The sequence below is a fragment of the Monodon monoceros genome, unplaced genomic scaffold (assembly GCF_005190385.1).
Source record: "Monodon monoceros isolate NGI ecotype Baffin Bay Population unplaced genomic scaffold, NGI_Narwhal_1 Super_Scaffold_14, whole genome shotgun sequence".
Taxonomy (NCBI): Eukaryota; Metazoa; Chordata; class Mammalia; order Artiodactyla; family Monodontidae; genus Monodon; species Monodon monoceros.
Window position 1 is genome coordinate 64,344,934 of NW_021703770.1, and position 18,790 is coordinate 64,363,723.

The following is an 18,790-nucleotide window of genomic DNA, read 5'->3' on the forward strand; positions in this document are numbered from 1 at the left end:
TCAGTATGGTGTTTTATCTGGTTTACTAGCCTTCTTAGAAATTTATGAAGTCATTGGATCCTGAACCATCTCCAATTTAACAGTTTAATCGTGGCTAATCAAGTGATATTTCTGATAGCTGAAGATGGCTGCAAATAACAGGTATTTAATTAAACCTGTGCTTTTATTTTCAGCATAGTTTAACAAAACAATCATATATGGAAATAGGACTGGCAGATTATTAAAATAGACATTGGCTTTAGGGGAGAAAGTATTGGAATACAGAAGTGCATCAAACTAAAGAAGCAGTTAGGTGCCATAGGTAGGTGGGTGGGGGATTTTGGTGTCTTGTTTGGTCGGATAAGAATAATTTTGGTCCTAATGGAATTGACAAATCAAGGGAAATTAGAAGTTCTGCAAAGGATCTGTAAACAGTATATATTAAATCTAGGCCTTCATTTTCTACAATGTCTGGTACTTAGAAACGTTAAGTAAATATTAGCTCATGTTATTTTCAGATACTCATAACTTTATTCAGTCCATTGACTACTCAAAATCCTCTAATTCAGTTTATCATAAAGACCTGCCCTCTTTTCTGGGGTTTTGTGCTCTCATGGCTTTAACTGTTCTGTATGTACTGGTGATTGCCAAAACTGTATGTCTACCCTAAACCTGTTACCTGAGCAGAAGATCCATGTGCCCAGTTGTCTTCTAGATAGGCTCTGCCTAGTAGGAGAGCCACTAGTCACATGTGGCTGTTGAGCTTTTGATGTGTGGCTAGTCGGAATTGCTATGTACTTCTAATTTTATTTTATTAAAATTTTTTTAAAATTTAATTTAATTTTTATTTTTCGGATTAGCTCTGCCTGTAGCTAGGAATTCACTTTGTTGCTCCTGGGCTCTTTCTATCAGCTTCATCTTCTTGTTTTTTTTTTCCTCTTTCTCTTTTGCCTTTGGCACTCTCTTCCCTCCTGGACAATGCCACACCAGATTTTGAAGACTTAAGTAAGAAGAAAAGAATGTAAAAGATTTTGTGATTATGTTGATTACATGTTGAATTGACAATTAAAAAATATATTGGGTTAAATATTATTTATTATTAAAATTAATTTCACCTGTTTCTATTTTTTTTAAATGTGGCCACTAAGAAATTACATATGTGGCTTGCATTACATTTCTATCGGACAGTGCTGTTCTGGATATATCCAGTATCCACCTGTATATTTCTCAAGTGCCTTGAAATCAGTCCAAATTGCTTACTCTCCTCATTCCCTTCTACCTTCCAAAGTTCTGTTTCTCCTTCTATTCCGTATCTCAGTGGATAGCTCTATTTATGCTCCCAAAGCCAGAAATTTTGGAGTCGTCCTTGAATCTTCCTCCCATGTCTCTCAGATTCATCAGTTGAAAAATCCTTTTGTTTCTACCTTTTTCATATCTCAGTTTTATGTGCTTCTTTCTGTAACTACTATCACGACCTTAGTTGGTTTATTCTTTTATGGTTTCTTGATTTTTGTCACATTTAGATTTCTTCTACTCAAGGATGTAAAAAATAGAATTCAACCGTATTATAGTACTATTGTGTTTTCATTTTTTTAAGTGTAAAATATTTGCTTCATCTGAAGTTTTTATTTTAAAGTAAGACTTTAGCTTTATTTTTTTGAGATAGCTACCCAGTGTCTTACCCTTCATTGAAAAGTCCATCTTTACCCCGCTGATTGATATGTTACAATTTACCAAATTCCCATATGGGTTTTGTGTTTTTCCTGAATGTTCTATTCTGTTCCATTGATTTGAGTATCTGCACATGTGTCAGTACCATTCTGTTTTATTTATTGTTTCTCTACAGTATATTCTGATATTGGGTAGTGCTAATTCTCTCTCTCCTTTTTTAGAACTTTTTTGGCTATTACTGCCTGTTTATTTTTCCATATGAACTGTAGAATCAGCTTGTCTAAGTTCCTCTGAAAATCTATTCGTACTTTTATTCATTTAATCTAAATTTATGAATTAATTTACAGAGAATGGACATCTGTAATATTGTTTTCCTTTCCAAGAATGTGCTCTGAATGTTTTTTCATTTGTCTTCTGTGTCTCATAATAGTGTTTCATTGTTTACTATAACTTGATCTGTATACTCAAATTATTTCTACATATTTTAACTTTTTTTGTTGGTGTTGTAAATGGCTCATTTCTTCCATTGTGTCTTTTAACTGACTTTGTTTTGTATTTTACCATTATCGTTGCCAGGCCCTAATAATTTCTTACTTGGGGTATTGTGAAAGATTACCAACTGGTCTTCCTTCCTCCATCTCTCCACATTCCTGCCAGTGACTTTTGCTGAAACACAAGATACTGGTCTTTTACTCCCTTACTTAAATTCCTTTAACTCTTTAGGTTAAAGGTCAAATAAAGAATAAAGGTCAAACTCCTTAGCATGACATAAAGGTTATCACTTGGCCTCTGCTGACATATCTAGCTTCATTCCTCTGTGTCAGTAAGAACTACAGCTCCTCTCCATTGTATGACTCTTAATTTTTTTTATACTTTGAATAATCTCGTTGGACATATGTCTGCTAGTCTGAGTGGCTTCTTTTCGTTGTAACTGTGTATTCAGATTCAGTGATTGAATTCACATCTTTAAATAAAATTCTTTTTTCTTTTGCGGTACGCAGGCCTCTCACTGTTGTGGCCTCTCCTGTTGCGGAGCACAGGCTCCGGACGCGCAGGCTCAGCGGCCATGGCTCACGGGCCCAGCCGCTCCGCGGCATATGGGATCTTCCCGGACTGGGGCACGAACCCGTGTCCCCTGCATGGGCAGGTGGACTCTCAACCACTGCGCCACCAGGGAAGCCCTAAGTAAAATTCTTGATTTCACAATTGTGTTCTTTTCAGTGAGGATGAGGATGATGACCTTCAGTATGCTGATCATGATTATGAAGTCCCGCAACAAAAAGTGTTGAAGAAACTCTGGAATAGAGTAAAATGGACAAGAGATGAGGTAATTATGTGATAAGGCTTACTAATTCCATGCTCGTATTTAATGATTAATAATATATATTAAAGATATTTAGAAACAAAACATGAGAAGAGTTATCCATCAACTAACTTGCACATTATTTTTCTTCAACCATACATGAATAGCGGGTTGATATTGAGACTGACAGAATCAGTTTAGTAAATGGGAGAACTTGTGTTATAATGGCTTCAGTCCTTCTAAAAATGGCCACCAGATATGACATGGAAGAATTGGAGAGTATCTATATTCAGGAATAGGGTGAGGGAGAACTTTCTAATTTTTCATACCTGTTTTAATAGGATGATAAGTTAAAGAAGTTGGTTGAACAACATGGAACTGATGATTGGACTCTAATTGCTAGTCATCTTCAAGTAAGTGAAACATTATCCTTTATTGTTGACATGAATGATTTAGGCCATGGGGTTACATTTGCTATTTTTCAGAAATGTGTCTACATTATTTTAGATTTAGATTTCCTTCCTAAAAACATCTCTTTTGTTCTGATCTTCCTACAGTTGGAAGCTTTTAAAGTCTGATTTTCTAGTAATTAGTTTATCCAGGGATCTAAAAAGATTAATAATCTAAAACAAAAATGATACGAAGTTTGGGTAGGGCTTTATAAATATTTGCTGATAAATGTTAAAACATTTTGAGAGAAGTTAAATATATTGAAGTATTTCGGTACCTAATTAATAAAACCAGAAAAAGCTACGTTGCTGTGAGAATTAGAAGTAACATATAGGATGTTTGGCACAGTTCCTGACATTTAGCATGTGTTCAGTAAATGGAAGCTAAATTAGAAAAGCTATTTACATTAGCTTTATCAGTTTAATTTCAATGGTATAACAGCAAATGAAGTGAACAGAGAAATGCTACAAGGCTATACAGGAACAGCCTAATTATTTTGAAAAATTGATAACCTTAAAATGGATCAGCATTGATGTACAGAAGCTGTAAATGAAGAAGCTCAGTTTGAATAAAAATAAGTCCACTAGGCACCAGGACAGAGCTATTGGTAAATAAAGTATTTGTATTTATATGCTTCTAAATCATCTGTAATCCTGTATATGAGCTAATATCTTTGGAAACTGAATCACTAATGAAAAGTTAAGTGTTATTATTATTATCCTTGTAATACATAGGAGTTACTAGGTTGTGACTTGACTAAAATAAGGCTACACTTATGAATCATTTTTGGAGTTTGGGATGTTTCTACATAAGGTTTTATCCTGGTAAATTCATTTTCCTTTTGAACTTCAACACTTAAATAATTTAACTGGTATATAATGCACATCTTCTATCTAGGTATATTTAGTTTTTACTTGATAACTTGGAGGTTGTCATTTATAAACATCCTTTAAATACCATGAGTGGTCTAATAATGCCTTTCAGGATTTTTTAATTTTCTAGAGTTATGTACTGCTATACTATATGAATCCAGACTGCTATGCTGTTTGAGTTCGTATGTCTGCTTTGTATAGTTGTCTGTTTACTCCCTTTTATTCATCAGTACATTTCTTTATGGCAGTATCTGTGTTGTAGCTTTGCTTTTTGCTGTTATAAGGCAGAGTATAGAGATACATAATTTAACTTCAAATATATAGTCTTTATAGTCTAAGCAATGCTGACAACTTTAATTAAAAGTGAATTGGGGCACAGGCATGTAAAATAAATACTACATTTTTCAAGAATGCTATTGAATGCATTTTTCTCGAAAAACTTTCTTCTTAAGGTTGTGAGATATAAGTTTGGGCTGACTTGCTTTCTGGAAGACAATTGTTCAATAACAAAATCATCTGAATTCTTTCAGAATCGTTCTGATTTTCAGTGTCAGCATCGGTGGCAGAAAGTTTTAAATCCAGAATTGATAAAGGGTCCCTGGACTAAAGAGGAAGATCAGAGGGTAACATGTTCATATTCTTTATTTTCACTGTGTAGGTGGACTTGCTTTTTTTCTTCCTAATACATTGGTTTTTTGTCACATAAATACATGTTTAAATCACTTTGATTTGTTCTCTGAGTTACTGCTGGCATAAGAATTGAAATTTGAGTATCTTGAAATGTAGTTTTTTCAGAACTGAGTCAAACCAAATATAATATATATAGCCTTTGCTGTCTGGAAGTTTGGTTTGCAGAAGGAAAAATACTATCAGCTTAGTCACCTTCTTTAGAGCTTAGGTTAGCAACATTTAGGATATAATTTCTTGGTGAAAATTGAGTTAGCATTTTAAAAACAGAATTTAATTTTATTCCTATTTTATCTGAAAATGTGAGGTGTAAGGAAGTCATTCTTAACTTTCCCTCTTGACCTATAATGAACCTCCAAATAAGATAGATATCAGAGCATCATGTTCCCAAAGAGTTGGATGATTCAAAAATCAAGGTAATTCTTTGTGTTATGAAAGTGTGAGAAGAATGGGAGAGTTGCTGTCCTCTACTGAGAATTGCTCTTTAGTTCATGCTCTTTATGGCATAAATGTTGTTAATGTAGTTGGGAAATTAGAGTATTCTTCCTGCCACTCAAAGTAAAGAAAAAAACAACAAAAAACAAAACAAAAAAACCCCAAACTTCACTAGGTTCAGAACTGATCTGATTTATTTGACAGCCAATGATAAGTTTTAAAATGTATGATTTGTATCCTTTCAGTCTGAGAAAGGAAGAAATGAAAAGACAGTAACTGTAGATCCTTCCTGCTTCCATAATGATTTATTAGGCTTTCAGCTGAAGCTTTAAAAAAAAAAAAAAAAAAAGTAAGAGTAGAAAATGCTTAAGTCTCAACGTTTTTACTGTTATTTCATATTAATGTATGAAACAATTTAACTTACAAGTCACTTTAATTAGCAACTTTTATTTTAGATAAGTTTGGAATCAGTTTTTGATTGCAAAAAAAGATGGCAAATGCTGAAGGAATAGTTACTAGTAAAATTGTTTTTTTTTAAGTTGTGGTTTGGATTTAATGCATTAAAAATGGCATTCTTGAGTTATGTTTTAAAATTCTGTGAAGGTAGTGCTTTTTTAAAATTGAGATATAATTATGTATTAGTTTCAGATGTACAAAATAATGTATATATTGCAAAATGATCACAAGTCAAGTTAATATCTATCCCCATATGTAGTAAAAATTTTTTTTTTCTTGTGATGAGAACTTTTAAGATCTACTCTCTCAGCAGCTTTCAAATATGCAATACAATATTACTAGCTGTAGGCACTATACTCTACATTTTACCCCCATGACTTATTTATTTTAAAAAAGGTAATGCTTTTTTAAACTTTGCTTTCTGCTTCTTAGGTTATTGAATTAGTTCAGAAATATGGGCCAAAAAGATGGTCTTTAATTGCAAAACATTTAAAAGGAAGAATAGGCAAGCAGTGTAGAGAAAGATGGCATAATCATCTGAATCCTGAGGTAAAGAAATCTTCCTGGACAGAAGAGGAGGACAGGATTATCTATGAAGCACATAAGCGGTTGGGAAATCGTTGGGCGGAAATTGCCAAACTACTTCCTGGAAGGTACTTATATAAATGTATATACATTTTTCATTTTTACTTAAACTTGATCTTTATTATGTTACTATTAAATATATTTATAAGTACCCCATGACTTTTATTTATAATTAAAATTTAGACTGCAGAATACAAGCAACCCTTTGCGTTATTTGTAATATCAGTACATTTTGTGGTAAGGGATATAATTAGTTTTTTAATGAAATATTTTATAGCGGTAATTTGTGCAACAAAATGATGGACCTTTAGATTATGTGAACGTTTAATGCACTCCCAAAATTGTGTTTACACATCAGTGCCATTTAAGCAACCTTCTTTGTACAAACTAAGTTGGAGTGGAATCTGAGTTGAAGAGATTTCTTTCGTATTGGATTCTGTGTATAAGACCAGAGAATAACAAATACACTGGCTGAAAAAAACTGTTACGAAAGTACATTAGAGAAAATTCAATTCTTAATTAATTATGGTATCATTCAGATCATGAGTAGTGTGTATATATCCATGTGGCTAAAATATAGCACTTCCTTCAGGGGCACTGATGTGCTAAGTACACTATACATGGCACTGGTTCAAATGTTTCCTAGCTGTCTGTAGTACAGTAGACCAACAATCTTGGGAAAATCCATACCTCACTCGGAAGATACGCACTTGTTTTTTATTGCTGTAATCTCTGTATAGTCCTTAATAGTTTATAAAATGCTTTTTACATATATTCTTTTTTTTCTTTTTTTTTTTAGAGAAAGAGAACACTTTTACTGTTGAATAAACATTAAATCAGAATGTGATGCCCATCATAGGCAATCTGATAAGAGATTGCAAAAAAAACGGAGAGAAATCCCACCTTTCACCCACATAGCCTAGCAGATACCACCCATTACATACAGGTTCTCAAGATAAACAATAACTAGTCCTTAAGTCAGAAGACTTGACAGCACCATTTTATTTCACATAGTTCATCCTGTCGTACACTTACCTAGCAATTGGAGTAGCCATCTGTGTTAGTTACTTGGCTTTATATAAAGGAAAAACAAACTTCTCATATCTTTTTTAGAAAGTAGTTTTACAACTTGGAGCCAGGTCAGCTAAAGTTGGGCTCCTACCCTCCTGCTGAAACTTGGAGATAGCGTGTTGTATTCTGTATGTTCTTAATTAATCTTCATATACTTGTGAAATATGCAGAGCAAACATTGCTGTCTTTGTTTTATAGATAAGGAAATTGAAGCATAGTGTTAAGTTTTTTTATCCAAGTTACTGAACCTGGTGTAGGAACTTCTGATGTTTTCAGTCTTTGATACATCTTTTTACTGTCCATAGAACCTAGCTTAGTGCTTAGCATAAAGTAGATTCTCAGTAAATGTTTATGTATTTTTAAAAATTTATACCACAAGTAGCTGTAGGTTGAAGACTTCCATTTTTACAAGGGGAACTTAGGTAAAAGGGGAGCCAATGAACTCTTTGTTTCGTAGGTATTTTGTTGTAAGAAGTGAAAAAGAATACTGGGATTCTGTATTTTGTGGTTTGCATTTTATGACCATGTTTGATCTTGGCTTTAGGGCTTTTGCCCTCACTATGCCCTTTGCCTGGAATGCTTTTTTTTTTTTTCTGTTCTTGTATAGCTGGTTCATTCTTGTCATTCAGATCTTAGCTTCACTGTAACCTCACAGGACTTCCTGGACCACCTAATCAAAAGTACTATAGTTACTCACTTTTCTTATCCTACTTTAAATGATCTGCATTGCACTATTTTTCTTCTTATTTATTTTTTTGTTTTTCTCTTCTTTCCTCCTTCCCTGCCCCCATGCTTCCAGTGAGAATGTAAAGCCCCATGAGAGCTGGAACTTTCTTTATCTTATTCACTGCTGTATCTCCAGTGTTTAGAGCTTTATCTGACATAGAGACATACAGTTTATTTTTTGAATTAAAAAAAGTGTCTAATTTCACCAGTTGTAAAAATTTGTTTTAAGTACTTCGTATACTTTATACAGTGTTAACATTTATGGAATCCTCTTTTTCTTTTTAAATATATACTTTCTTAGGACTGATAACTCTATCAAAAATCATTGGAATTCTACCATGCGAAGAAAAGTGGAGCAGGAAGGCTACTTACAAGATGGAATAAAATCAGAACGATCTTCATCTAAACTTCACAAACCTTGTGCGACTATGGACCATTTGCAAACCCAGAATCAGTTTTACATACCTGTTCAGGCACATATTTTTAATACCTTTATTATTTAAAAAATATCTTTAGTTGCTATATTTCTTTAGTTTCTTTAGGGAAGGTGTTTAGTTTCTTAATAAGACAAAAACAACATATATTAAGAGGAATAGACATTTAAATTTCCAAACTGAAGAAATAGGCCATGACTAGCTGTTAAACCATTAGTGGAAGTTTATCTCTATTGTTTTGATTGATAAATATTTTGAGAACAAACTCATTAAAGTATTTCCTTTTATATATAATTTTTACGTTATCTAGTTAAGAAACTTAGTATGTACATTTCCTAATACTATCATTCTTTGAATCTTCATGATTCAAAGCTAATGATGATTTGTGCTTTAATAGTGATTGTGGTTTACTTTTTAAAAAAATTTTGTGTAATTGTAGTATTGCTTACCTCTAAGAGGTAAGTGTATATAAAATGGTTTAGAGGAGAAGATAGTCAAAAATCATTCAAGCCATCATTTTGGAGTGTGCGGTAAATAATTGGTTCTTTGATGGCATTCAACTTTGCTTTTCCCTCATCACTCAACTGACTGAGTGACTTCAGCCTTTGTTTAGACAGGTTCATTGGAGATGACCCACGTTCATCATAGGGCAAGCTCTGTTTTCCTTACAATGCATTTTCCTACCTGCAAGAAATTAGGAGTTTTCATAAGATTTGTTTTACGTTTTCCTGTCTATTTGTCTGTCATGCCATTTTTCATGTTGAGCAGTTCTTGGTTCTTGTCACATAAAATGTGACAAGATAAAGTATCTACCAAAAGATAAAAATTGGCTAATTGTTAACAATCTGTGCTTAGTATGCCACAGATTTGATTTTATTCCACTAAGTGGACATTTTTTTAGCCATAATTTCAAAAGAATCACTTAAAAAAGGTAGTGAGATCTTAATTTACAAATAGGGAAACACGTAAAGACAGTACAGTTATCTGCTGATACTCAGTACCTTAAGGTTTTTATGGTCTGTTTCTTTACATTTTTCTTTAGAGTCCTAGATTTCAGCAGCATAAGCTGAAACATTCTGCTTCTATCTTAGAAAGGTTATCATATAAATGTATTTTTTTAACTCATAGGAAGATAATTTTTTTTATTTGGGGCCAATGGAGTGTTTAACACTCAATCAAAATATATTGGAAAGTAAGGATATTTCTTGTACTTTAAGAATTATTTACCTTACTTTTAATAATTCTTGACAGGTTTGTGTATTCATAGTTCAATTCATTTAAACTGCCAAAAAGATAATTCTAATTTTGACTTGAGAGAAGAAAATGGATTGGTTTGAAATCCTGTCACAGATTAAAATGAAAAGTTTGAGAAAGATAAGTTTCTAATTCATTGGAAGCTGAGCAATAACTGATACTAATGAAGTGTTGTGAAAATTAAGTTCCATGTTAGAAGTTATATATAATGTTTCTGCATTATGTAGTGATTTAGGTAGTCCATTATGGAAAATAGACAATTTCATATTTATATTTATTAGATTTTAAGGTTTTAAAAACACTTCTCATATTTCTCCCTACCACTGCTCACTAAGTTTGCATGCAACTTCAGAAATTTTATTACAGATGCTTTAGAAAAGAAACAGAATAATCCTTAGTCTATTTTCAGAGTATTAAAAAGTACATGAGTGATTCTGATTGTTTTTCTGAGACAAGTAATAGAAGCAGCCTCTGTTTTCATATCTTTCTGTACAGAGATTGGCATGGGGTGGTGGTAGAAGTAGGAGTTAAGAATATTGAAGACTTGCTTTAGGCTCTAACTTGGAGAATGCTTCATATGGACCAGCCCCTTCCTCTGAAGGATAGGAACACAATTACTTTGTCTTCTGCAGGAGGCAGAGCAATCCTTTAATAGCAGATTTTAAAAAATACTTGGTGGGGCTTCCCTGGTGGCGCAGTGGTTGAGAGTCCGCCTGCCGATGCAGGGGACGCGGGTTCGTGCCCCGGTCTGGGAAGATCCCACATGCCGCGGAGCGGCTGGGCCCGTGAGCCATGGCCGCTGGGCCTGCGCGTCCGGAGCCTGTGGTCCGCAATGGTAGAGGCCACAACAGTGAGAGGCCCGCATACCGCAAAAAAAAAAAAAAAAAGAAAAAAGAAAAAAAAAATACTTGGTGGATATTGTAGATAATAGATAGACTGACTGGGTGATAAATCTAGCCCAGATAATTCTTATATTTCATTCAGGAGAAAATAGGTGTTTGCTGAGTTATGACTTTTAATCAGTAGGTCCTAAGATTAAAGATGTAGTTATTAAGGAACTATTAATATGTATAAATATTCAAAGTTAACAGAGGTACTGAGTTTTTCATGTTGATTTTCAGTTTTTGTGCTTTGTCTCAGATTTTTAAAAATTTCCAGAGCATTATATGTATGATGTTAATGTTCTAATTACTTTTTAGATCCCGGGCTATCAGTATGTGTCACCTGGAGGCAATTGTGTAGAACATGTTCAGCCTTCTTCTGCCTTTATTCAGGTAACTTTTTATTTATAAAAAGCAAAAAACCAAAACAAACCCAAAGGAAACACTTTCAAACATTTTCAGATCTAATAGTGCCTGTTTCCTCATCTTTAAAATTAGGGCAAAAATAGTACTATCTGGTCTATTTACTTTGAGTATTACAACATTAAAGGAGAAAGTTTGTGTGTTTGAGAAATATAAACTGTACAAATGAAAAGTAGTTCACAACAAGAGTAAGGTGGTTCTTTCATTCTGCCAACTTAGAGCATTCAGATTATGAATGGACATATTTTTGCTAAATTGGATAGAACATATTAAGATTCAATAAATTAAAACAGACTCCACACATAAGTTTTTCAGTTGATACAGATGATACAATGTAAGGTTTTTCATGCATTTAAATTTCCCACATTCTTTCTGTTAAATTGAAAATATTTACCAGCACCTCTTTAGATACCAGAAGGATTGTGATACTGAGTATTTGGGATTTAGTAGTATTAAGCTTTATTAGAGAAAATAGATTTTGTGTTGCATAGAAGAAAATAAAAATTAGAACATTAATAATAATAATAAAGCAATTTTGTAAGTAGCCTGTTTTTTTTCTTTTATTTAACTTATTTTAGCAACCCTTTGTTGATGAAGACCCTGATAAGGAAAAAAAAATAAAGGAACTTGAGTTGCTTCTTATGTCAGCTGAGAATGAAGTTAGAAGAAAGCGAGTTCCATCAGTAAGAAATAAGCTTAAGTGTTTAGATTTTATTGTTAGAATCTTTTATATGCTTTATATGCTCTTATAGTTTTAATCAGGACTGACTTTCATATGCCAGCAAGTGGAAAAAGCATATTCAGTGTGACTTCAGATTTTAATATGGACTAAAAATAGTTTTTCTAATTTGCAACTTTGAAGTTGCCTGTTTTTGATATGCATCTCTTTGAACATATTTTACAGTGTTCTGTATTAAGATGCTTCTTGAGTCATAAATATCAAACAGACTTAAGGTATAACCTTCAATATGTATATCTGTGAAAATGTCATGTGGTTCAGATTAGGCTTTGGTTTTACTTTGGACATTCCATGTGATAATGGCCTTAATAGAAAAAAAAAGCTTAAAAAACAAGGAATTTAATAGATGTGTACAGATTTATGTGCTTCAGAATTATTTTTATTCTCTCTTTGAAAATGTTTTCCTGTTTACTATATTTAGAACACAAATTCAGTAAATTGGAAAAAGTTATAATGTTAAAAATATGGGAAAAGGAAACATTTAGATTTTATGCTCTCTAAAGAAATTTTTCTATGGATGGTGGGTTTTGGTTATCAGGCATGAAAAGTATTGTCTGAGATTTGGTTGATAAGAACAACTAGGAGTATTAAATCAGGATAAATGGTAATGATTCTAGCTAAGTTAAACAGGCTATGCTAGATGGATTAAAAGGAAAACAAAGTTTATATTTAAATGACAATTTAAAAAGTTTAATACCCTGGGCCTTCTTACGTTTAGGAAAGTGTTTTTCTTGGTTTGGGGCTGAATGAGGGGACAATATATTTAGAGTGACTAATACAAAATTACTAAATAGAATAACCTGAGGACTTGAAATAGTATTATGAGGCAACTGGCGATGTCTTTATACCATTTCAGAGAGTATTAATAAAAATGACATTTGTTAATTGTAGTAGATGAGATATACACCATGAGAAAAGTAATTTTTGTTTTGAAACTGCAAAAACCGTGGGCAAATAGGGAGACCTGAAGTGTACTTATTTTAAAGTTAATTACAGTTTTATTAAGAAGCTGCAAATAAATAATCATGGTTACAGAGTTCACATTTGTAGGGTATCATGTTTAAGCACATTTTAAATTTTTTGATAATAGTCTATCATTTTTACTATAACAGGAAAATATAATTAGCTAAAAGAATTGCCATTTGCATTAAAAATAAAGTTATTAATTTTTTTCATAGTTTCTGTCTAAAATCCACCCTCATAAAGATCTGGTTGAATAGGGAGATTGGAGGTTCTAGAGGGAAATTGCTGCACCCAGTATAATAGACTCCATATGCATATAAAGTATTTATTCTAGACAATTATGTGATGATAATGATTGCCACTTTACTGAGTATTCATTACGTTCCACTGTTGTAGATGTGTTATATGTATTCCTGGTGATCCTTATATTAACCCTGCAAATTAGGTGGTTGGTTGCAAGGGATTCAGAATCGGGCCAGTGGGCCTAGTAAACCTCCCTCTTTGAACCTTTTTCCTGCCCACAAACTTAGTTGAAATGTATATGTTTGGAAGTTATCTCCAGAAAGTGATTGTAAACTCGGAAGGTGGCTGTGCTAGTGAAATAAGATTGCTTTAATTTCTTTTATTTATAGGAATCTTTAAAACAGGTGGAACCTGTTTTGCAACAATGTTGAAAATTTGTTTTTTCACCTTACTTAACTCGAAACTTAACATTTTGCTATTGTGAATATCTAGCATATTCTAGTAATTTTTTATTTAATAGTCATAGGTACTGTTTATGGAGTGCTTCCTATGGACTGAGCAGTGTGCTCTCCAAAATATGGTAACTGTTAGACACATTTAATTCGAAATTTAAAAATTCAGCTCCTCAGTTGCACTGGCCACATTCTTGTTGCTCGTGTGGCTGGCGCCCATATTGAGCAGTTTCAGGTGCAGAACATTTTCATCACCTCACAGATTCTGTTGGACAGTGCTATACACTTTACATCCTGTTTCTTTCAGTTTTTTTCCTAATTTTTTTGAAATATAATTAACATATAGCACCATATAAGTTTAAAGTGTGCAGCATAATGATTTTACTTACATATTGTAAAATGATTACCACAATAAGTTTAGTGAACATCCATTGTGTCATATAGGTACCAAAAAAAGAAAGAAAAAGGGAAAAAATGTTTTTTTCCTTGTAATGAGATCTCTTGGGATCTATTATTGTTAACAGTTCTCAAATTACATAATGTTTCTTGACCATGGCTCTTCAAGGTCTCTCTTCTTGTTTTTCATTATGAGACACTAGGAAACTAGGCTCAAAAGATAAGTAAATTGGCCAGTGTACATCTCTAGAGAGATAAAGAAAAATGACACAGTCCCTGAATTCAAAGGACAGTGGGGACACAGATAAGAAACAGCATCCAGTGTGATATAATAAGTAACACAGTTTTATGGGAGTTCATAGAAGATTGAGATTTAGGTAGTCAGAAGGGTTCCTGGAAGAAATCCTATTTGAGCTCAGTCTTGAAAGACAGGCAGTGATTATGTATTAGCAAAAAGATGAACTAGGACATTATTATAAACAGAAACAGGTAGAAGTGTATAATCAGATGGGGTACTTTCCAATATTTGAACTGTATCTTAAATGAGGAATAGGAATTTTCCCTGGTCAGTAGGTTGAGCATTCCAGATGAAGGGAGCAGCAGTGTGTGCAAAGGCTGCTCCCTTTATCCAGGGTGAAAGACCAAAACTTATGAGGGAATTGCAAGTACTGTACTATAGTTGGGTATTCACTATTCCCTGGGAGCGGGGGCTTGAGTTGGGAGATGAAGTTAGAAAGGTAGAGAAAAGACAGATTCTAGGAGTTTGGACCTTATGTTGTAGTATATATGGTACATCACTAGTTTTATCTCACCATGACTTTATTAGATTTAAGAAAAATTTAGTTAGAAAAAAATATAGTCAAGATGAGGTTTAATTTAAAAAGTTTTTATATCAGTTTTGAGGAAAGATGGTATATTTGCTACTATATTTTTAGCTGAAATGTTGTGAAGTATGTTGGTCTAGAAAAAATTTTTAGTTAAAATCCAAATTTTTGCTTAGATTGGGAATGACAAATAATGTTCAAATTTCTTTTGTACTTTTAGCAACCTGGAAGCTTTTCTAGCTGGTCTGGTAGTTTCCTCATGGATGATAGCATGTCTAATACTCTAAGCCTCGAGGAGCACACTAGTGAGTTTTACGGTCTGGATGAAAATCAGGCTGTGTCTGCTCAGCAGAACTCACCCACAAAGTTCCTGGCCGTGGAGGCAAACGCTGTGCTGTCCTCTCTACAGACCATCCCAGAATTTGCAGAGACTCTAGAACTTATTGAATCTGTAAGTTTGAAATTGTGAGATTATCAAAAGCTCAGTTTTAGTTATGTGGTTTCATGTTCAGAAACTCAGTTTAATGGACACTGACCAGTTTTATGTTACACATTACCTTGTCATGCTTAATTTTGTTCTGATATTTTGCAGTGGTTTCTGGCAAAAAAATATATATATATATATATTTATGTATTTATTATACAAGTTGTATATTAGAGATAGTTGGAAAGTAGAGAACACTGTAGGAAGAAAATTAAAACCCCCATAAACCCAGAGTTAATAATTTGAGGTATTTCCTTGCAGGCTGTGTTATAGACATATAAAACACACATATATGTATACATTTTTAAACCCAAATATACACTAATGTATTATGTTTGTGAATTTTTTTTCCCACATTATATCATGAGCATGTCCCTGTTTTCTTAACTCATTTTTTTGTAAACATCCTTGCTTTTATTTTTTTTTTATAATTTTATTTATTTATTTTTGGCTGTGTTGGGTCTTCGTTTCTGTGCGAGGGCTTTCTCTAGTTGTGGCGAGTGGGGGCCACTCTTCATCGTGGTGCGCGGGCCTCTCACTGTCGTGGCCTCTCTTTGTTGCGGAGCACAAGCTCCAGACGCGCAGGCTCAGTAGTTGTGGCTCACAGGCCTAGTTGCCCCGCGGCATGTGGGATCCTCCCAGACCAGGGCTCGAACCCGTGTCCCCTGCAATGGCAGGCAGATTCTCAACCGCTGCGCCACCAGGGAAGCCCTCCTAACTCATTTTTAAACTTGAGTTTTAATGGCTTCATGGTATTCTGTCATATGAATGTAGCAAAATTTATTTATCCAACATACTATTATTTATTTATTTACACCATTTATGTGGTGTCCAGTTTTTCAGTATTACAAATTAAAGAACATACGTAAAGCTTTGTGCAAAATCATGATTATGTCCTCAGGTTAAATTGAATTTTTGGATCACGGTGTATGACCACTTTGAAGATATTCCATACATATTACCAAATGATTATGTAGATGTGGAATATAGTGTAAAGTTTTCTGATGTGGAATAGAATGTGAAGTTTTATGACGAACTGTACTCTCTTATAAAAATAACTTAAAATAATTTGTTATTTTCATTTAAAGTACTTTGACAGTAAGCTTCAGCTACTTAGAATTAGATGAAATATTACTTTGGAATGTTCCAACTGGAGTTGTCGTAAAAGCATAATCTGTTCCTCTCGAATGGGCTTGCTTAAAAAAAAGATGAACCAAGGAAAGCCTATTTCTACTGATAAAAATGAGTAGTTAATTAACTCTGGAAATCATCATCCTATGTTCAAGACTAGATTTAACCAGGTTATAATATTAATAACTTTAGTTAAGAATTTAATTTATTGCAGGATCCTGTAGCATGGAGTGATGTTACTAGCTTTGATCTTTCTGATGCTGCTGCTTCTCCTGTCAAGTCCACACCAGTTAAACTAATGCGAATTCAGCACAACGAAGGAGCCATGGAATGTCAATTTAACGTCAGTCTTGTACTTGAAGGGAAAAAAAACAGTTGTAACAGTGCAGACAGTGAGGCTGTTCCTTTAACATCCCCAAGTGTGGCTAAGTTTAGCACTCCACCAACCATCCTCAGAAAGAAGAGAAGAATGCGAGTGGGTCAGTCCCCAGGCAGCAACCCTGGTGATGGCTCATTCAATGATGGTGGTAATACGGCACTAAAACACACACCGGTGAAAACACTACCATTTTCTCCTTCACAGGTAGTAGTGTCATTTTTATTTATGTTTCCAAATGTTGACGAGTTGGATTAAATTAGATCTTTAACATCCATACTAACAGTTCCTTGCTTTGATAACACATAAAAATGGATAATGTATTTAAATGTATACAGGAGAGTGCTGAGCTATGGTAAATCAGAAAAGTATCTCACAAAGTGTAGTAGTTGCATTTTATCTTACAATTTTTAGAGCGGAAAGGGATGTTTTAGATATGTAGTTCTACATCTTTATAGAACTCATCAGGAAATAGGCCCAGAAAGATAAAATGATTTGCCCAAAGTTATCTAATGGCAGAGCTGAGACTGGGAGCCAGTTTCCTGACTGACTGTTCACGAGATATCAGGTATATATTCATAGACAACTGCTCCCTGTAAGAATTTCATGTGTCAGTAGGTTGTTGAGGGATGTCAGGAACTATCAGCTTTCTCCTGTAGTTATATCCCTGGGGAGCAGATATTTCTGTCAAGGCAAACTGTACCTTTTATTTTATAATACTGTCTTTCTTAATGAACACCGTGTTCCAGGCTGTGCGCTAAGCATTTTTCTTATAGTATCTTAGTTAATGCTCTTTAAGAAAACCTTAGAGGTAGGTAAATGAAATTCAGAAGTTAGGCAATTTGTCCAAGGTCAGTTATTAAGAAAGAGATGAAGCTGGTGTTTACTTAAAGTGTCTTGACAGAGGTTAAAAAGTCCAATAGGAGAAGAAGGAAGTTTAATGGCCAAATAAACTTGGAGGATGTTGCGATATTATTGGAGGTACGTTTTTGATGCTGGGAAGATGAGGATCTGGTAGTAAGTATACAGCCACTGTTTTCTCTGAAAATGGCACCCCCTCTGCTTCAGGGGATGCTATTTACATAGGCTACAATGCAGGTAGTGTGTCCACCCCCCACCCCAAGAGTTACAGAGTATCCTGAGGAAGGTGAACCAGGCTTGAGCAGACTAGCAATTTTCTATTTTTGGAGTTTTGTGTACCTGCAATTTTCATTGAACAGTAAATTGTAAGGTGGAAAATGGCTGAGAAGGTGAGGCATGATTATAAAGATTGTATATCCCATGGCAAAGAACTTGGATTTTATCCTATGATTTATGGGCATCAGAAGTGATAGAGCTATTATAGAATTCATTCCAGTTATAAGCAACCTTAAAGAGATTTCCATTTTTTTCTTAATTTATTTTTTATTATTATTTTTTTTGGCTGCGTCAGGTCTTAGTTGTAGCATGCGGGATCTTCACTGAGACATGCGGGATCTTCTTTCCTTGCAGCGTGCGGGCTTCTCTCTAGTTGTGGCGTGCAGGTTTTCTCTCTCTAGTTGTGATGCGCAGGCTCCAGAGCGCTTGGGCTCTGTAGTTTGCGGCATGCGGGCTCTCTAGTTGAGGCGCATGAGCTCAGTAGTTTTGGTGCCCGCGGCATGTGGGAACCTAGTTCCCCGACCAGGGATCGAACCCGTGTCCCCTGCATTGGAAGGCAGATTCTTTACCACTGGACCACCAGGAAAGTCCCTGGCAATTTCCACTTTTTCTTACCATTGCTTCTACTCTGTTGGCTACAGAAATAAAGTAGTATTTCACAATTGTATGGTAAGTTAAGATCCAATGAGTAAATTGTGTCGTTTGGAAAACAGGCTCTATGATACCGATTTTGGCTGCTCAGAGGTTCTGAGCTGTGTTCTAAATGGGCAAATTTGCCAGACAGCTGTACTTCTTCTTAGCAAAGCACTGTTATTATA

At 34.2% G+C, this 18,790-nt stretch overlaps 1 protein-coding gene across 2 annotated transcripts in view; it reads left to right on the forward strand.

Moving 5' to 3' along the window:
- Positions 1 to 18,790, forward strand: part of MYBL1 (MYB proto-oncogene like 1) — a 34,027-nt gene that overhangs the window by 6,019 nt on the left and 9,218 nt on the right. For both annotated transcript variants that reach the window (XM_029222425.1, XM_029222426.1), the window contains exons 2-10: positions 2,872 to 2,977; positions 3,295 to 3,366; positions 4,806 to 4,898; positions 6,286 to 6,506; positions 8,537 to 8,708; positions 11,123 to 11,197; positions 11,806 to 11,910; positions 15,065 to 15,295; positions 16,674 to 17,042. In XM_029222425.1, the coding sequence (XP_029078258.1) occupies positions 2,872 to 2,977; positions 3,295 to 3,366; positions 4,806 to 4,898; positions 6,286 to 6,506; positions 8,537 to 8,708; positions 11,123 to 11,197; positions 11,806 to 11,910; positions 15,065 to 15,295; positions 16,674 to 17,042 (1,444 nt within the window). The remainder of the gene's footprint in view (positions 1 to 2,871; positions 2,978 to 3,294; positions 3,367 to 4,805; positions 4,899 to 6,285; positions 6,507 to 8,536; positions 8,709 to 11,122; positions 11,198 to 11,805; positions 11,911 to 15,064; positions 15,296 to 16,673; positions 17,043 to 18,790) is intronic.